We start from the raw sequence: 14795 nt of genomic DNA on the forward strand, positions 1-14795 counted from the left end.
AGATGTTTTCTCTAGGGCTTTTGGGAATCCCAGTGAATTCCTGCTTTTTAATCAAGTCACATTCCCAAACAAATGTAATTATGTAAATGAGCTTCAGCTCCTTTTTTTAGTTCAGAAAACAATATTATTTGTCCTGCCGATTGTTCTTCCAGGATTAAAGGAGCACTGGAAAAGCTACCATTTGTTGCAGTAAGAAGGGGGGAGGGTGAGAAGGAGAAGGGTATATGGTCATGTAATTCAAGATGTAATAGGCATAACCAGCCAGAGTTGTAATACAGTTGCATGGTTTTCAGTTGCCTGCACTGACTCCAAACTCAACAAAATCAGCTTTTCAAGCAGAGTTCCTGTGGATTTCTAAATGCATAAAAAGATTCATTTGTGGGTATTCCTAACAGCCCTTCACCAAAGCCAGGTACCCTCAGTAACATAAACTGCTGCTGCTTGAGCTGCAAGGCAAATGGGTAACAAAAGGAGACAGCTGTTTTCCAGGAGGAGGAATGGACTTCTTGGTCTGGAAGTATTGTGGGATAGAGCAGAGCCTGGGCCTGCTCTTTCTTGCTGCTCCCCTTCCCTACACCCCTTGTCTTGTCCTTTACTTAGAAGGAGAACTACAATTCTGTGTAGAAAGAAATGCCTGTGAATAAGGAGTGGATTACTTGTCTTTAAACAGAGTTTATTTTTGGACATTATTGTGGATTATCCATCAAAAAGACATATGTGATTGGAATGATGCAAGGGATCCCCAATTTCCTAGCTTCCTTTTCCAGTTTTTTTTTGCCTCCTTTTGTTGGTTTGGCAGCTCCTGGATATTTGTGTACTGTATCATAGTGTGGTATTGCTTCAGTAGGCTCATAAAATCTGATACTTCCAAGTGTATCCTGTTGTTTGCATGTTGTCCTTATGTTTTTTCCTGAGAAACCTGTATTTTTCATAGTTTATATCCTTTGTGAACATGAGGTTTCATAGGATAAACAAAAGACATTCTTTTTATGAAAAGTTTTTGTCTTTCTTGAGCATCAGAGATTTGCGAAAAACACAAAAATTTTGCATTCTCTCCCCAAAAGTGTGAGAAAGAGTGAGAAATCCTAGACAAGATCAATCACATTAATCAGTTGCATGCTGCTTTCCACTTACAGGTACTGCCAGAATATATCAGTTATGCTTAATACCAGTCATACCACTGTCTTCTCAAATGATTTTGTTTATACACAGATGATTTGCTTCTCTTTGTGTTGCAGAAGTTCTTCTGTTTCATTTTTAATATCCATTTTAAGTGCTCTAACTCTTCATTGTGTACCTCAGTAGTAGAATGCTCCAATTCACGCAGAACACTGCAGCCAGTATCCTGTCCTTAGTCTCATTCTAACCTTTATTAGAGTCTGGAATACTCCCAATGACTCCCTGTTTTCTTCTACAACAAGCTTATGCTGTACAAATCTGTCAGCCCTTCCACTTCTCTGCTTCTATTGTGGCATGATCTCTTTCTGCACTCCTCCCTCAATAATACTAATTTAAAATTAATGTTGATATTAAATTTAAAAGTGCACTTTTCACACAATTCTCTTCCTTGTTTGAGCTAATCCATATTATTTCCCAGGCCCTCTTCCTTTTGAGGTGTTTCACAGTTGCCCTCATTTTCTGTGACTTTTCAGTATTTATGGTTGTATGTTTAGAAGGGGAAAGTTCAGTAATGTTAGTGCTGATATGATTCTGGTAATGACATGTGCATTCCTCATTCCTGTTTGTCCCATTACAAATGCTTTAGTAAAATACATGAAAAGAAAGTTTTGTTATGGGAACTAAGTTGCAGAGAGGCTCTGGGTTGATTTTGAAGGAAGGAAAAAAACCAGACTAAAACATACTTTCCAGTGGTTGAAATTACTGGTTCTGGAACTCTATGGGACACCTGCCAGGCTTGAGTTCAGTGCTGCTTCAGTGGCAACTGGTCGACTATTTCTTTAATGTTAAATTTCCCAGGGTACCCCCTGCTCTTTGAACTGCCCTGGTGGGAAGGCTGAATGGTACCAAGCACAGACAGGCTCAAAGGTTTGGTGCCGTGGTGATGTGAGCTCTCTGACCCTGGTTAGATTGTGTGCTGGGGTCAAGGTTGGAGGTGGTTTAAATCAGCATGTTGGAAAGCTACGTGAGAACTCAGCCCTGCTTTCTAACTTCAGGGTATTGTTCTGTAATTTTAAAAGACTTGCCAGATGTTCCTGGAAGTTGCTTGTTACAGTAACTTCCCAAGCTTCAGAATCTGTTCCAACAGTTTAATATGAAAAATAGGCAGAGCGTTCACCAATACATGAAGCCGCTTTTTTGCATATTGTCCTTATTCATATGAACTCCCTAACTGTGGCACACAAGGAGGTGAGAGAACACTGCTTTGCACGATGTTGTTGGAGAGAGTTTCAAGTTGTAGGTAAAAGAACCTACATTCATTCAGCAGAAAAAAATACTTGATCCTTTTCTGGGGGAAAAAGATCGCTTAGTACAGATTGCCAGCAAGTGGGAGATTAAGTGATTTGAGGAAAGAGATAGGATTGTTTCTTTACATTCTCGCAACCAGAGAGGAGTGTGGGATGGAGAGTTTCAGACTGATCATGTACCTTTTAATGAGAAGCTAAAAAGGATTAAATTTACATTCCAAGCTGATCTGGTTTAGAGAAAGCTCTGTGGTGAAATCCAGGGAACTGTCTCTTCTGGGAAGCTTGGGAGCTGCAGCATTTTGTCCTCTGCAGTTCAGTTTTGTTTCTGGACACTGAGATCTCAGCTGCTGACTGAGGGTATTTTCTTTCAAGTGCCAATGCAGAGCAAGAGAGGCAGGCAGAGCGATTAAAGAGAAGGGAGAACAACAGCAGAAAAAAGAAGTGCAAAGGTAAAACATGATCTGGGAAAGAGAATGAATGGGATAAAAGAATGAACAAAAACAGCGGAGAAGATTCATTCCAGTATAGAAGAATACAGAAAAAGTGAGGTAAAAAGAGAAGGAAATAATGGTAATATTAGTCAGAATACTGTGGGAAAGTGTGAAAGGCTTTACCTAAGTCTAGGCTGATGCATTCTCAGCCTTTCCCTCACCCACCAAACAGGTGATACTGTCACAGGAGATCAGGTCAGTGAGGCAGGAGCTGCCTTTCACAAACCTGTGCTGGCTGGGCCTGATCCCCTGGTTGTCCTGCACATGCTGTGTGATGGCACTCAAGGGATCTGCTCCATGGCCTTCCCTGGCACCAAGGTCAGACCGACGAGGCCTGATGCCAAGATCCTCCTTCCAGCCCTTCTTCTAGACAGGCATCACATTTGCTATCTTGTAGTCAGCTGGGATCTTGAGATCCCAGTCAGCCAGGGCTGCTGGAAAATGGTTGAAAGTGTCTCTGTGTGGACTTCCATCATCTCCCTCAGTAGCCTTGGATGGATTCCATCCAGCCCCATAAACTTCCCGTTGACACAGGCTTCCCTTTCCCTGTAGGAACTCCTAAGTGCAGCCCACCAGGTCTGTCTGGTAGTGCTGAGACCATGCAGCAGAGTATGAGACAAAGTTTATACGTGGCTTGCCCTGTCCCAGTAGGAGGGAATGGTGATGCTTTGGATACTTTGATATTGGCTGGTTAATTCAAAGTCAAATGACTGCAGACTTGGGCTACAGTTTGCTGGCTGCTCTAAAAATGCAAGATAAATATCATGCCCTGAGGAGCTACATGATTGTAGCCTAATGGTGTGGATTTGTGACTGATTTAAGTGAGTAATTCCTTACTACCAATCCCAGCAAGAAATCCTGTCATGCTATGCACACCTTCTTACCAGAACTCCTTCATCACGGAGTGACCTCATCTACATTATTAGAGAATCTGTCAGTGCGTTTTGTATTGGTTAAAGCTTCAGCTCAGTTCCCACAGGTTGCAGCCCATTGTGCAAGACCCAGTATGAGGGGAGGGGACAGAAGTGTACAGCTCAAAAGGAAATACTTAATTTTTCAACAACAGGATAAACCTATCATGAAACTACACCTTAATATTTTAATGGGTGTTTAAAAGCAGTAGAAGCTAACACTGTATTGAAAGAGTAAATCCAGCTGTCTTCCTGGTCTTCTGTTCCCAGCATAGCCTTGTTCATGCTGTTGGTCTTGCAGTAAACTGGTATAGCTGAAGAAACTCTTTGTTTACAGCCTAGTTCTCAGCTGGATCTATTCCCTGCCCAGCTTCCTAAGTATTTGCAGACAATTTTATGTAGGCATGAAAATAGTGGAGTGGAGTAGTTGACAAAAACAGAGACAGCTGCATCCATGGCAGCATCCCCTGGCCCCTTGCAAAACTGAATGTGTTTGCTGACTTACAGACAAGGTGTGGGTAGTATGAGTGCTTTGAATGACACGAAAGATGGGAATTAGAAGGAAACCAAGGCAAAGCAAATGTTTGGTAACTAGGTGTTAAAGTTTGGCAAGAGCTGTCTTGCAATATAAATTCTGGCCTTTCTGTATAAATTATTTGAAATGTACTTTATAATTGGTGTTTATTTTCTGAGTTTCAAGTAACGTGCATGGAGTAGACATGTTACAGGCGAGATGTTGCTGTTGCTCAGCATAAATGAGACTTGGGGGTGGTGTCAGAAATTGCAGCTGAACAGTCAGACAATATTTGCAGTATGAAATCAAATGCTAAATAGGGTCTGTCCATTTGTTTACATCTCTTCTTTAATGGAAAGCTGAAGTGAAAAGTTCCCGTATTTCCATATAAACCACAGTATTACCCTGTCATTACCCTACAGTGCCTCGGGACTAGGATTGCTTTCTGACCAACAGAGACAACTATTACTCCATCAACAGCACCAGCAATTTCAGCAATTACTAAGTACCCAGCAACTCACATCAGTAAGTTTTTCAGTTAATTATGATTTATTCCTCTATTGTATTCTAAGGCATGGATAAACTCCTCAGCTTAATATAATTAGTAATGGATTTAACTTGATATAAAGGTTTTGATAATATTTTAGTCTTTCAGTTGCTTCAACCTTTTTGGATGATAGTCATATAAAATGTTAGGATATTATTGGGCTGTGCTTATGGCTAGAAGAATCGTTCCTTAGTGCCTTCAGTTCTGTTTTGTCCTATGTGGACATGGAGGCTTGTCTCTCTCACAATCAGCTGTGGGCAGCAGAGCTTGGGAGCGTGTGTGGATTGTAAGAGTGTTGTGACGTGTCTTTGCTCTGCTTGCAGTACTCATATAGGCCATTAGGTAACTAGCTGAACTATTCGTATTGTTAATTGTGTAGTTTTAGCACACAGTCTTCTCAGGTACGTTTGTTCTGACAGAGGCCTGATGAAGGCAGCAGGCTTAGCTGAACTTCTGCTGAGCTACTGATTTCAGGAAGTCTGACAGGAACTTCCTTTCCCACTGTCTCATGGAACTTCATTAGTGTAACCTAAATTAGCTGGGATTAGTTTAAGGGTTGCACTGACTGAAGATCTGGATAAGCAGGAACCCAGGGAAGGAGCTATTTTTCAGCAACTAATTATTGATCTTTTTTGCTATTTTTCAGCAACTAATTATTGATCTTTTTTTTTCTTCCTCCTCCCTCTCCCCATATTACTCAAGGAACAACATCAGGCCCTTTTGTATCAATTAGTACAGCAACAGCATCACCATCACCAACACCATCAGTCTGAAGTACAGCAATTGCAGATTACTGGAGGAGCACAGATACCCATAAACAACTTACTTTCAGGCACACAGGCCTCACCACTTAATGCAGCTGCTACCAACCCATTCCTCACAATTCATGGAGATAACGCAGCTCAGAAGGTGACAGTAAGTATACTTCTCACCTCACTTCCCTTGCAGTACCTCCAGGAGATAACATGCAGATTATGTGCCTGTATTCACAAATCAAAGATGGTGGATTTTTTGTCTTTATTTTTCTTGAGCCTTGGCCTGCACTTAAATGAGGCTCAGAACTCTGCGAACTTGTAGTCACACCAAACATGTCTGCTGCACACTGTTGCTTCCCTGGATCAGGACACCAATCCCATGGCCCTTGCCTTCCTCTCGTAATTACAACTGCAAGAGCCCTAGCCCTCCTCACCCTACTTCTCCCCCAGCATTGTGTCCACTGTTTTGTGGGTCATTCTTTTTACCACCTTGCTGGTGAGTTTGCCTTGGGCAGGCCTCAGGCCCTGTGGAGAGGTGGGGATTAGCTGATGGCTTGAGAGGTGAAGAGGCCCTTGTTGAGAAGGTGGAATCTGTTAGGAGGATGGGCTATGTGCATCCTGATGCTGGCCTGGGAAAATGAGGCTGTATATTGGGAGGCTGAGCGGCTCTTCTGCTTCACAGAGTAACAAAACCTTTCCTAGACAGATAAAGAAACAAGACACGTTTTTCTGGCAAAGATGTTCCATTTTCTTCAGTATTTGCCCATAATTTCCATCCCCAAGACAAGAATTCTTTCTTCAAGAAGTCAGAGAATAGGCTTCATTCTTTAAGGGTGCTACAATTAAGATGAGAGGATAAAGGAAGGAGCATATAAAACTTGGAAAAACTAAGGATGAATAGAGCAGAAAGACAAAAAGTTTCAGCATTCCTTGGAGAAGACAGCAAGTGGTAGTGGTAGAGAAGAAAGAGAAGCTAGTCTGCAAGAGCAGGTGGGGAGGGTTTGGGCTAAATATGAATCCCCTCTCTGCTCCCCACTCCCAAACCCTCCACTTACTTCAGCAGCACTGTGGTGGAGGACTCGGGTTGGGCTTCTGTGGTACTTCTAGGCAGTACACACTTCAGACACAAACCACATAAATGATGAATTTTCAAGGTGATTTTTCCTGGAAACGGCTCCAGTCCATTCAAAACTGTGAGCACTCATTTTTGTTCAGCTTTGTGCTTTGGGGTCTGGGCAGTTGTGATGTGGCGGCTGTGAACAGTCACTGCGGTCAGGCTCCACTGTCGGGGTCAGTGACTGTCACAGCAAACGTGCTGGCACGTGTGGGGGCTTGCCTCCAGGCCTTGCCTTCATTCAGAGATGTTCAGCTCATATGTTGAAAACTGATCTCCCCTCATTTTCCAGAAATTAGTAGTAAATGGAATTGAGAACCTGTATTTGGTGTACATCCAAGCAAAATATTCCATGTGATCTTATTTTGATTTTTTTTAAATGGCCATTACTAGGTCTGTACAGTGCAGTGTATTTTTACAAATGTGCCATTACAGTTTCTATGCAAACAGTTAAATATCTTTTTTATTAAATAAACATATTTAACATAATCTAATTATTTAATAATTCCAAGAAACCTCAGAACATCTTTTGAAAAAAACCCATACCAAAAAATTCTTTTGAAATTGATTTTATATTTTTTTTTAAGGCTAGAATTGAGACAAGTTGCACAGACTGTTGAACTATTTTTAACAAATTCTCTATTTGCCAGAGTTTGACTGTTCTAATCTCATTTGCAGTTGAAACAGGTTTTCAGGTATTTCTGAATGCTCAGTGAAAGATGAGATTTTTGCTCAGTCCTGTTCAATACTTGCAGGAAATTACTTTGTAGCAACATAGAAAGAATTGAGATGGGGCGAATTGGAAATTGTATTTGTTCTGATGGAGAAGTGTAGATTTCAGCCCTCTCCCGTGGGCAAATGTAACAGAGGTCTGGTGTTCCTCTTTACCATCTTGCAGTTTTAGAGAGATGTTCCCATGGCCAGGAACAGCCACTCTAGTTGGAATGAAAGTAGGAGGAGAGTTGTTTTCTAATGCTGCCTGTCGTGACCTTAGCATTAGCTGCTTCAATACAGGACCGCTCTTCTAATTATTCTTTCCCTTCCCACTTTCAATTCTACAGTACATGGTTATTTTTTACAATGCAGAGTTACTATTTAGATGGCTCTCTAGTGAATGTACCTCAACTGCTTTGTCATCTTTATGATTTGAATTTTACTTAGCTCTGTATGTTATAATCTGATTTTTAGAAGTATTTTCTCTTACACAGAGGCTCAATGATAAAACTGGACCAGTTGCGTCAGAGAAGAGTTGACATTTGAATGACACTTGAGCCCTGCACGTCCTGCTGTTATAGCACTTCCTGTGGCTGCAAACCCCGGGTTCCCTTTCTGAAGATTGAGAAAGAGCAACAAGGAACTCTTACTGCACAGCAAGAGGTTAATAATTTTCGTAAGGATATTTTTGGTAGGCTTTCATTTGCTTTCTTGTTGCACTAAAATGGATGTACTTTTTAATGTCTCAGACTGTGAAGTAGATAAAACTCTGCAAATCATAATTATTTTATCAATATGATGGTACAAAGTACAAATTCGACCACGGAAGAACGTACACTTGACTCTTCGGTCCTGATGTCACAGATGTAAAGGCTATAAACCGTCTGCAGTGGTGCATTGCTTTGGTTTCAGAGCAGTAGTTTTAACAGCCCAACCCCAGCCCATCTGATCTGCTGCTGCAGTTACAATAGATCCTTTTAGACGGAGCTTGTAATGGCAGCTGGGACTTGCTGATCATCATTTCTTTTTTTACACACCTGTTTTGGAACCTGTCTCATAAGGGAATCGACTTCTGAACTTTTTTATTCCTTTAAATTTCTATTGTTGTATAGTTGGAGTTTTTCTTGAATAAGAATTACGGTATGGAATCCAAAGTTTAATAATTTTGGTGTAGATTTTAGAGTTCTGAGGTTTTTAAAGGAACCAGTTTGGTTCCAGTGACAAAGTTTTCTTACCAGATGAGGCCACACTGGAAGAAGTTTGTGTAGTGTTTGGCCTAAACCAAGTGCCTGTTGCTACCTCCATTTTGTTGAAATGGCTGCAAACAGCTGATCATGCACTAGATGTGTCCTTGTTAGCAGCGGGAATATTCTGTCTTGCACCAGCAGCCTTGTTCTGCCTTTCCTAGAGGTGTTTATACCACTGTAGAGAGCTCAGGCAGATTGTTACCTGGGTCACTTTTCACTAATAAATTACCAAAAAGGTGAGTTACCATTTCCCACTAAAATTTCCCAGTGGTTGAAACGGGTGAACTTGTGTTACAACACTTGGGGCAGTTGCTGATCTCGTGGTGAGTCTATGCAGGGTGGTGAAGGGCAGTTTAAATGGGGGTAATGACCACTAATCAAGAGTGAGGTGGGAATTATTAGCAGAAAAGACCCAGCTGTAATTAGACCTCCACTGTGTACTTATTTGGAAGAACATGTTAATTCTGCAATATGTTTCTTAGTTAAACATTGCACAGTTCTTACCTCATTTCTGTAAATAAAGTTTTGTGAATCTGTTTTGTATTGTGAAGAATTCATAAGAAAACATTGATATTTTGATTTGTAATATTTCTAATTAGTAGATTTAATTGAAAAAGTAAAAATAATTTATTTTTATATGTTCTGGGGAAGTTTTTAAAAATATCACAAATCACTTTTGTAGATACTTCACAAAAGCAAACCAGTGGTTTATTTTACTTACTCACCCACTGGTGGATATTCTGTAACAATTTGTACAAAAGGTGAGATGGAAATGTGCTGTTATTTTGACTAGATGTAAAATTCCAAGTGTATGAAAAGATATGTACAAAGCTTTTGTTAATAAACTTTAATAATGTTTATCATTGTATATGACTTGTGTGAAGGTGAGTCTTGTAGAAGAAAGGAATATTTCTATTAACATGACACGAGAGGAAGAGTTTGATTTGCACATGGCTACTAAATTTTATTATACAGGAAGTTTCAGAAGCTATCTTTCACGTAAATTTGTTGCTTTCAAGAGACACTGATGTAGCTGAAAAACTGTCCAGGGGTATTTCTTCTTACTGGACAGAAAAGCCCATTGCAGCCCTGGGTCTGTTGTCAGATTTTGCCTTCACCCTTCAAAGAGGAATGACTGGAAGCACAGGAGCAGTGGCTGTTGTTGGTGCTGGTGTAACTTGGCGAGAGCTCTGTGGGGAGCGGATGGTTCCTCACCTGCACCATGCGTGGGCGAGGGCAGTGAGGCTGAGGCTGCTGTTGTAACCTTTGAACTGCACTTCCTGTAAAACCAGCACAGTGCTTTTTTCCATGAATTTTGTTTACTGTCCTTGGGAAGGTTGGTAAATAGCTAAACTCCTGGTTTTTTATTTCCCAGGAAGCAAAGGAAGTTCGACCCTTCCTGTATGGTCACTTGAAGATAAAATGTGAGGGGTTGTGCTCGTCGGGGGTTGACAGACAAGAGATGCATTATGGCCTGCTCACAATTTTTAGCCCCTCTCTAGTCGGGGGCAGCCTGAGGCTCAGAGCAGCTTCTGGGACAAGCAGCAGGAGGATGGTGGGGCTGTGGGCCTGTGCCATTTGAATGTTCTTCCATCTGCTCAAAGCCCAAGTATTGAATATTTTTGTTTTATTTTCCAATGGGGAAAACTGGAGTCCTGAAAGAAGACTGGTAAATGGAACAAGCTCAGAACAGTAGGGAAACATGAAACATCACCTGGCACAGCAAAGGGGCATGACATGCTCCCACCCTCCCCAGGACTAGAGAAACCTCCTGACATTTTGGGGGTAGTTGACGAATGCGTTATGCTTTGAGGTGAAAAGGTTCAGGAGATTGCAGCACTTGTACTGATGAAAGCTGTACAAGGACCAGAGCTCAGGAGCTGTCAGTGTTCTGGCCCTGTTGGTCAGTGCTGAGATGGGAGACTACAGAGCACAGAGGGCCAGGCCCCAAAGTTACACTCAGTACTGCCAGACCTGGAGAGGAGGGGGAAGAAAAGCCCAATCTGCCCCTGCTCCCAGCACAAGGCCTCCAGGGAATCCTCAGTACCACTTCTGGAACCATGGACTGCTGCTTTATTAATGGACCTAAGCCAAAGCCAAAAACGCTTAGGCAATGTAAGTCACCTTGCTCCAATTGGAATAACACCGTAGGAATCGGTTAAGTGCTAACTCCTGCCTTTCCTTGTGTATTTCTTCTATTGGAGGGACTGCCTAAACTCTGGTACCTGTCTCCTGCTAAGAGAAGCAAAGTTAGAAATACTTGTGAAATTGTCAAAAGAGATGGGTGCCAGGAGCCCGAGATAGCAATGGGTGATTTACAGAACCACAGTCCTGGTGTGCCAACAGCAGGGGAATAATGAAATGGACAGTTCTGACATCCAAACAAAAATTCAATTCACCAGCCCTTTAAAGAGACCACATCCAAGCCCCGTTCACATGAGGGCCAGATGCAGGCAAAACCAACCTCGTTTCAATGATTTTTCAGGTCCTGACATGGAAGATGGTGGTCTATGGCTGATGTGACACCAGTTCAGTAAAGCCCACGGTGCTGTCCCTGTGGAATGCCTCGGATGCCAAAGCAGCCCGGGCCCCCCTGCAGGTCCCTGGCAGCCAAGCTGCTGAGCTCTCCAAGGGTGCTGGGAGCTGCTCTGGGCTCAGTGTCACCAAAGCAGCGCAGGCTAAAGGTGCTGCATTCAGAAGGTTTTTCACCAAAACCCCACTTCACTCACAACACTAACGACAAACCTTATGGCTTACAGAAGCCAACTAATTCTGGACAGCCTAAAACATCTGAACTCCTGCCTTTATCAACTTTATCCATTCAAGCTGTGTTAGCAGGAGCAACTCATTCAGCAGTAGCACTGTGTGTCATTTAAACCGACCAGTTTTCTGGTGCCTGTTTTTCATAAGCTGCACTAAAATCCTAGTGTTGGGTCTGCCTAAAGGAGAACTCTTCATTGTTCCTGTTGTTTTCAGGCCCTGTCATCTCACAAAGAGGTCACATTGCAAAACCTTTCCTGAAACATCTTCCATTTTTTTTTTTTTTAATTAGGTCAAACACTGAGAACTATGAAGTTGAGAGTAATACAGTCCAAACATCTACATTTACAAAAGGACACTGCAGAACAGAATCTGCTGGTCATTCCTCTAGAACTAAAAAGCCTAAATGAGAGCACCTCACAGCATCTCAGTCAGATTCTTCGTACTCACTTGTGTATGGTTGTCAGGGTTCTCTAGCTTGGCAATGGACTTTATCCTCAGCATGGTAAGGAAATACTGCCCTCCCTGTCTCATCTGCTCCAAACAACTCCTTTCCATAGTGCTCTGCCTGTGCCATCAGCAGAGACAAGCAAAGACACTCCAAGTAGGCTCAGATCGGACACATTTAGGTGCAAGTCAGAGTGTAGAACCTACAGCACAGACCCTCTCTAAGACTGAACACAAAGTTACGGTGCAAAAGCACTGTGGAGCTACAGCTCAAAACTGCCCAGGAAAGAAAATGTATTTTGCTAGCAGACAAATATTAACATCACTTAAAGGAAATCTGCTAGTTTCTGTGCTAGAATAGGAGTTGGAAGAAGTTGCTTAAATCCCAAGCCTTGAGTGACCTTGGATTTCATGGAGAGAAAGGTTAAGAAAAACAAGCTGTGGTGGTGGGTAACAGACCCATGGGAAAACACAGCCTGGCTACAGTCTTCCACTTCTCTGGTGAGCATCATGTCTGACCTCAGTCAGCACAGACTAAAGGCGCTGCTAAATGGGCTTTGTCATCATCCACAAAACACCTGCCAACCCTGAGAGGCTCTGAAGGTCTTGGACTCTTACACAGGCCTCTTTCCTCCCCGCTGCCGAACACTAAAGCTAAGGGTGGGTCAATTCCTCTGGCCCTTGATGAACTGATCATGAAGCAGGACTGGATGTGCCCTGGACAAAGCCTTCACTACTCCCCGCCGCGGGGGACGGCTCCCAGATGGGGATCTCAGCTCCACTGGTGCAGGGCACTGACACATTCCCCATCCAAGACCTTCAGTTCCAAAGGACCCATCAGTGCTACGCAAACCCTTCCCAGTTCTTGATGCTGAGGCAGTTGGGCCTGTCAGCAATTCCCAGTGCAGTGCCACTGTGCAAGAGGCCAGTGCATTTCTCTTACACAGCCAGCTTGCCTCTGCTTTCAGGAAGGTTCAGTCTTCAAGCAGTAAGGATGCAATCCATCAATTCCCTTCTATCCAGGCATAAGCAGCACCTGTGGTCAGACAGACATCCAGCACTTCAGATATTCAACCCAAGCGTGACAGCGTGGCATGTACAACCTTTGCCCATCCTTAAACATCTTCCTTCAGGTAAACTGGATTTGTCAGGAGCACTGTTCTAAGTTTCTTAGTGTGAATGGCCTTACGAACAAACAAACAAAGTCTTACCAGTCAGCAGTGCTTGTCCTCCTTCCTTCGAGCCCCTGCAGAAGGGCTGTGCTGGAGGGCAGGAAGGTGTTGGGAGGCAGCGGGTGACTGTGGCCACACCCCCCTGGGATGGGGCAGTCTTGAGCAGCTGCTCACGTTAAGTTTAGATCTCCAGCAATAAAGGTGTCAAGAGTCCTCCCAAGTCCTTAAATTCGCCACTGGAGTTTTTTGCCCTGACACCTAACTAAGCTATTTTTCACTCCAAACTGAGCCCATTGTTATCCTTCACAGCCACAGCAGATTTGTAACAGTTCCATATGGATCGCATCAGGGAAACAGATCACACAACTGCAAAGCTCTCTTTTACACACCTGGAAGATTTTTCTCTCCCTCTAGTCTAGAGCAAATACCAACAATACCTTCCTAGCAAATCAGGCAATGCAAACTGGATCACTCTCTCCTCTCTTCTGGGTGCTCTACATCTCAAAGTGTGATACACTGGACCAGGCACACCATCCCAGTCTTGTAAATCCAGAGTGGAAAAGAAAGATGACTCTCTCCTCTTCACAGGCTAAACTCTTCCATTATTTGCTTTCTCTTTTAGAAACTGCAGAAATATTCCCATTACCAGTCTCTTTTTTTCATGAACAGTACCTTTCCATTTGCTCATGTTCTACCCCAGCTCCACCCATTAATTCTCACCAATTCCCGTCACCATTTTAGCAGCTGTTCTTTGCAGCCACTTCAATTACCGTGCCTTACATCTAGTCCTCTCTCATTGAGTGTTCTGGAGGACTAAAAGCTTTGGAAAATTAAGTTTTCCTGATATCTCTTGAAAAAACCTCACTTGATCTCACTAAGATTCTTCTTTCAAAGTAGCACAGAATTCCCATTGATTAGCACCCAGATCACAGATTCTAAATATGTTTAACTGCCAGTGCAGTTAAGCTGTGAAGAACTCTCTGAAAAAAAAAAAAAAATTGATGCATTATTTTCTATCTGGCTATGTTCCATAATATCATTATTTCTACCAACTAAGATTTTTTAAATATCAGATTAAAAAAAAAGCTCCAATTGGTAGAGGAACACATATGGAACACTATTATATTCCCTAAATACTTAGCCCTTAAAGTTTTATGGGAATGGGATGAAATGTTGTGAAGTGCTGATCTGACGGAAGGAGCACAATGGGCACTTACTGGGGAAATCAGCAGTGGAAATGGCAGGAAGTTAACAGAGACTCTCAGCCACCAAGTTTTGATTTTGAGTTCGAGTTGCCATTTTGATTTTGAATTAAAGCTCAAAATATTTTTAGAATCCTGGTATTAAATCACAATTGGAATGGTAAATAATGCTTTAAAAATTGCAAGTCCTTAATGTTTCTTGCAATAGATTGCAATCATTGCTCTGATTTATTGCTGTGATTTACAGCCCATTAAATATCCTTTGTTCCAGCATTTTAGGCTTTTCACAGTTTTGGAAAAGTTAAACAAAACAAAATTACAAGCATGGAATAATATAAATAACCCTTATTACCCCATCCTTCAAGTTAAATCCAGGGTATACAATCATCCCCAAAAGGAGAACTCTTAGCCCAAGAATGTTAGCCATTGTGTACTTAAAAAGTGGTCCTGAAGTACTTTATCTCTTAATTTCTAATTAAAACATAAAGGAAGGCC

At 42.3% G+C, this 14795-nt stretch overlaps 1 protein-coding gene across 3 annotated transcripts in view; it reads left to right on the forward strand.

Moving 5' to 3' along the window:
* Nucleotides 1–9587, forward strand: part of MLLT10 (MLLT10 histone lysine methyltransferase DOT1L cofactor) — a 126591-nt gene extending 117004 nt beyond the window's left edge. For 2 of the 3 annotated variants that reach the window (XM_066198926.1, XM_066198940.1), the window contains 3 exons: nt 4765–4867; nt 5592–5804; nt 7950–9587. In XM_066198926.1, coding sequence (XP_066055023.1) covers nt 4765–4867; nt 5592–5804; nt 7950–8018 — 385 coding nt within the window. In that variant the 3' untranslated portion in view covers nt 8019–9587. The remainder of the gene's footprint in view (nt 1–4764; nt 4868–5591; nt 5805–7949) is intronic. The other variant, XM_066198934.1, reaches the window with a different exon arrangement.
* The last annotated feature ends 5208 nt before the right edge of the window (nt 9588–14795 follow it).

This window comes from Chamaea fasciata, unplaced genomic scaffold (genome assembly GCF_029207755.1).
Source record: "Chamaea fasciata isolate MVZ Bird 193981 ecotype frontalis unplaced genomic scaffold, bChaFas1.0.hap1 SCAF_1, whole genome shotgun sequence".
Lineage (NCBI taxonomy): Eukaryota > Metazoa > Chordata > Aves > Passeriformes > Sylviidae > Chamaea > Chamaea fasciata.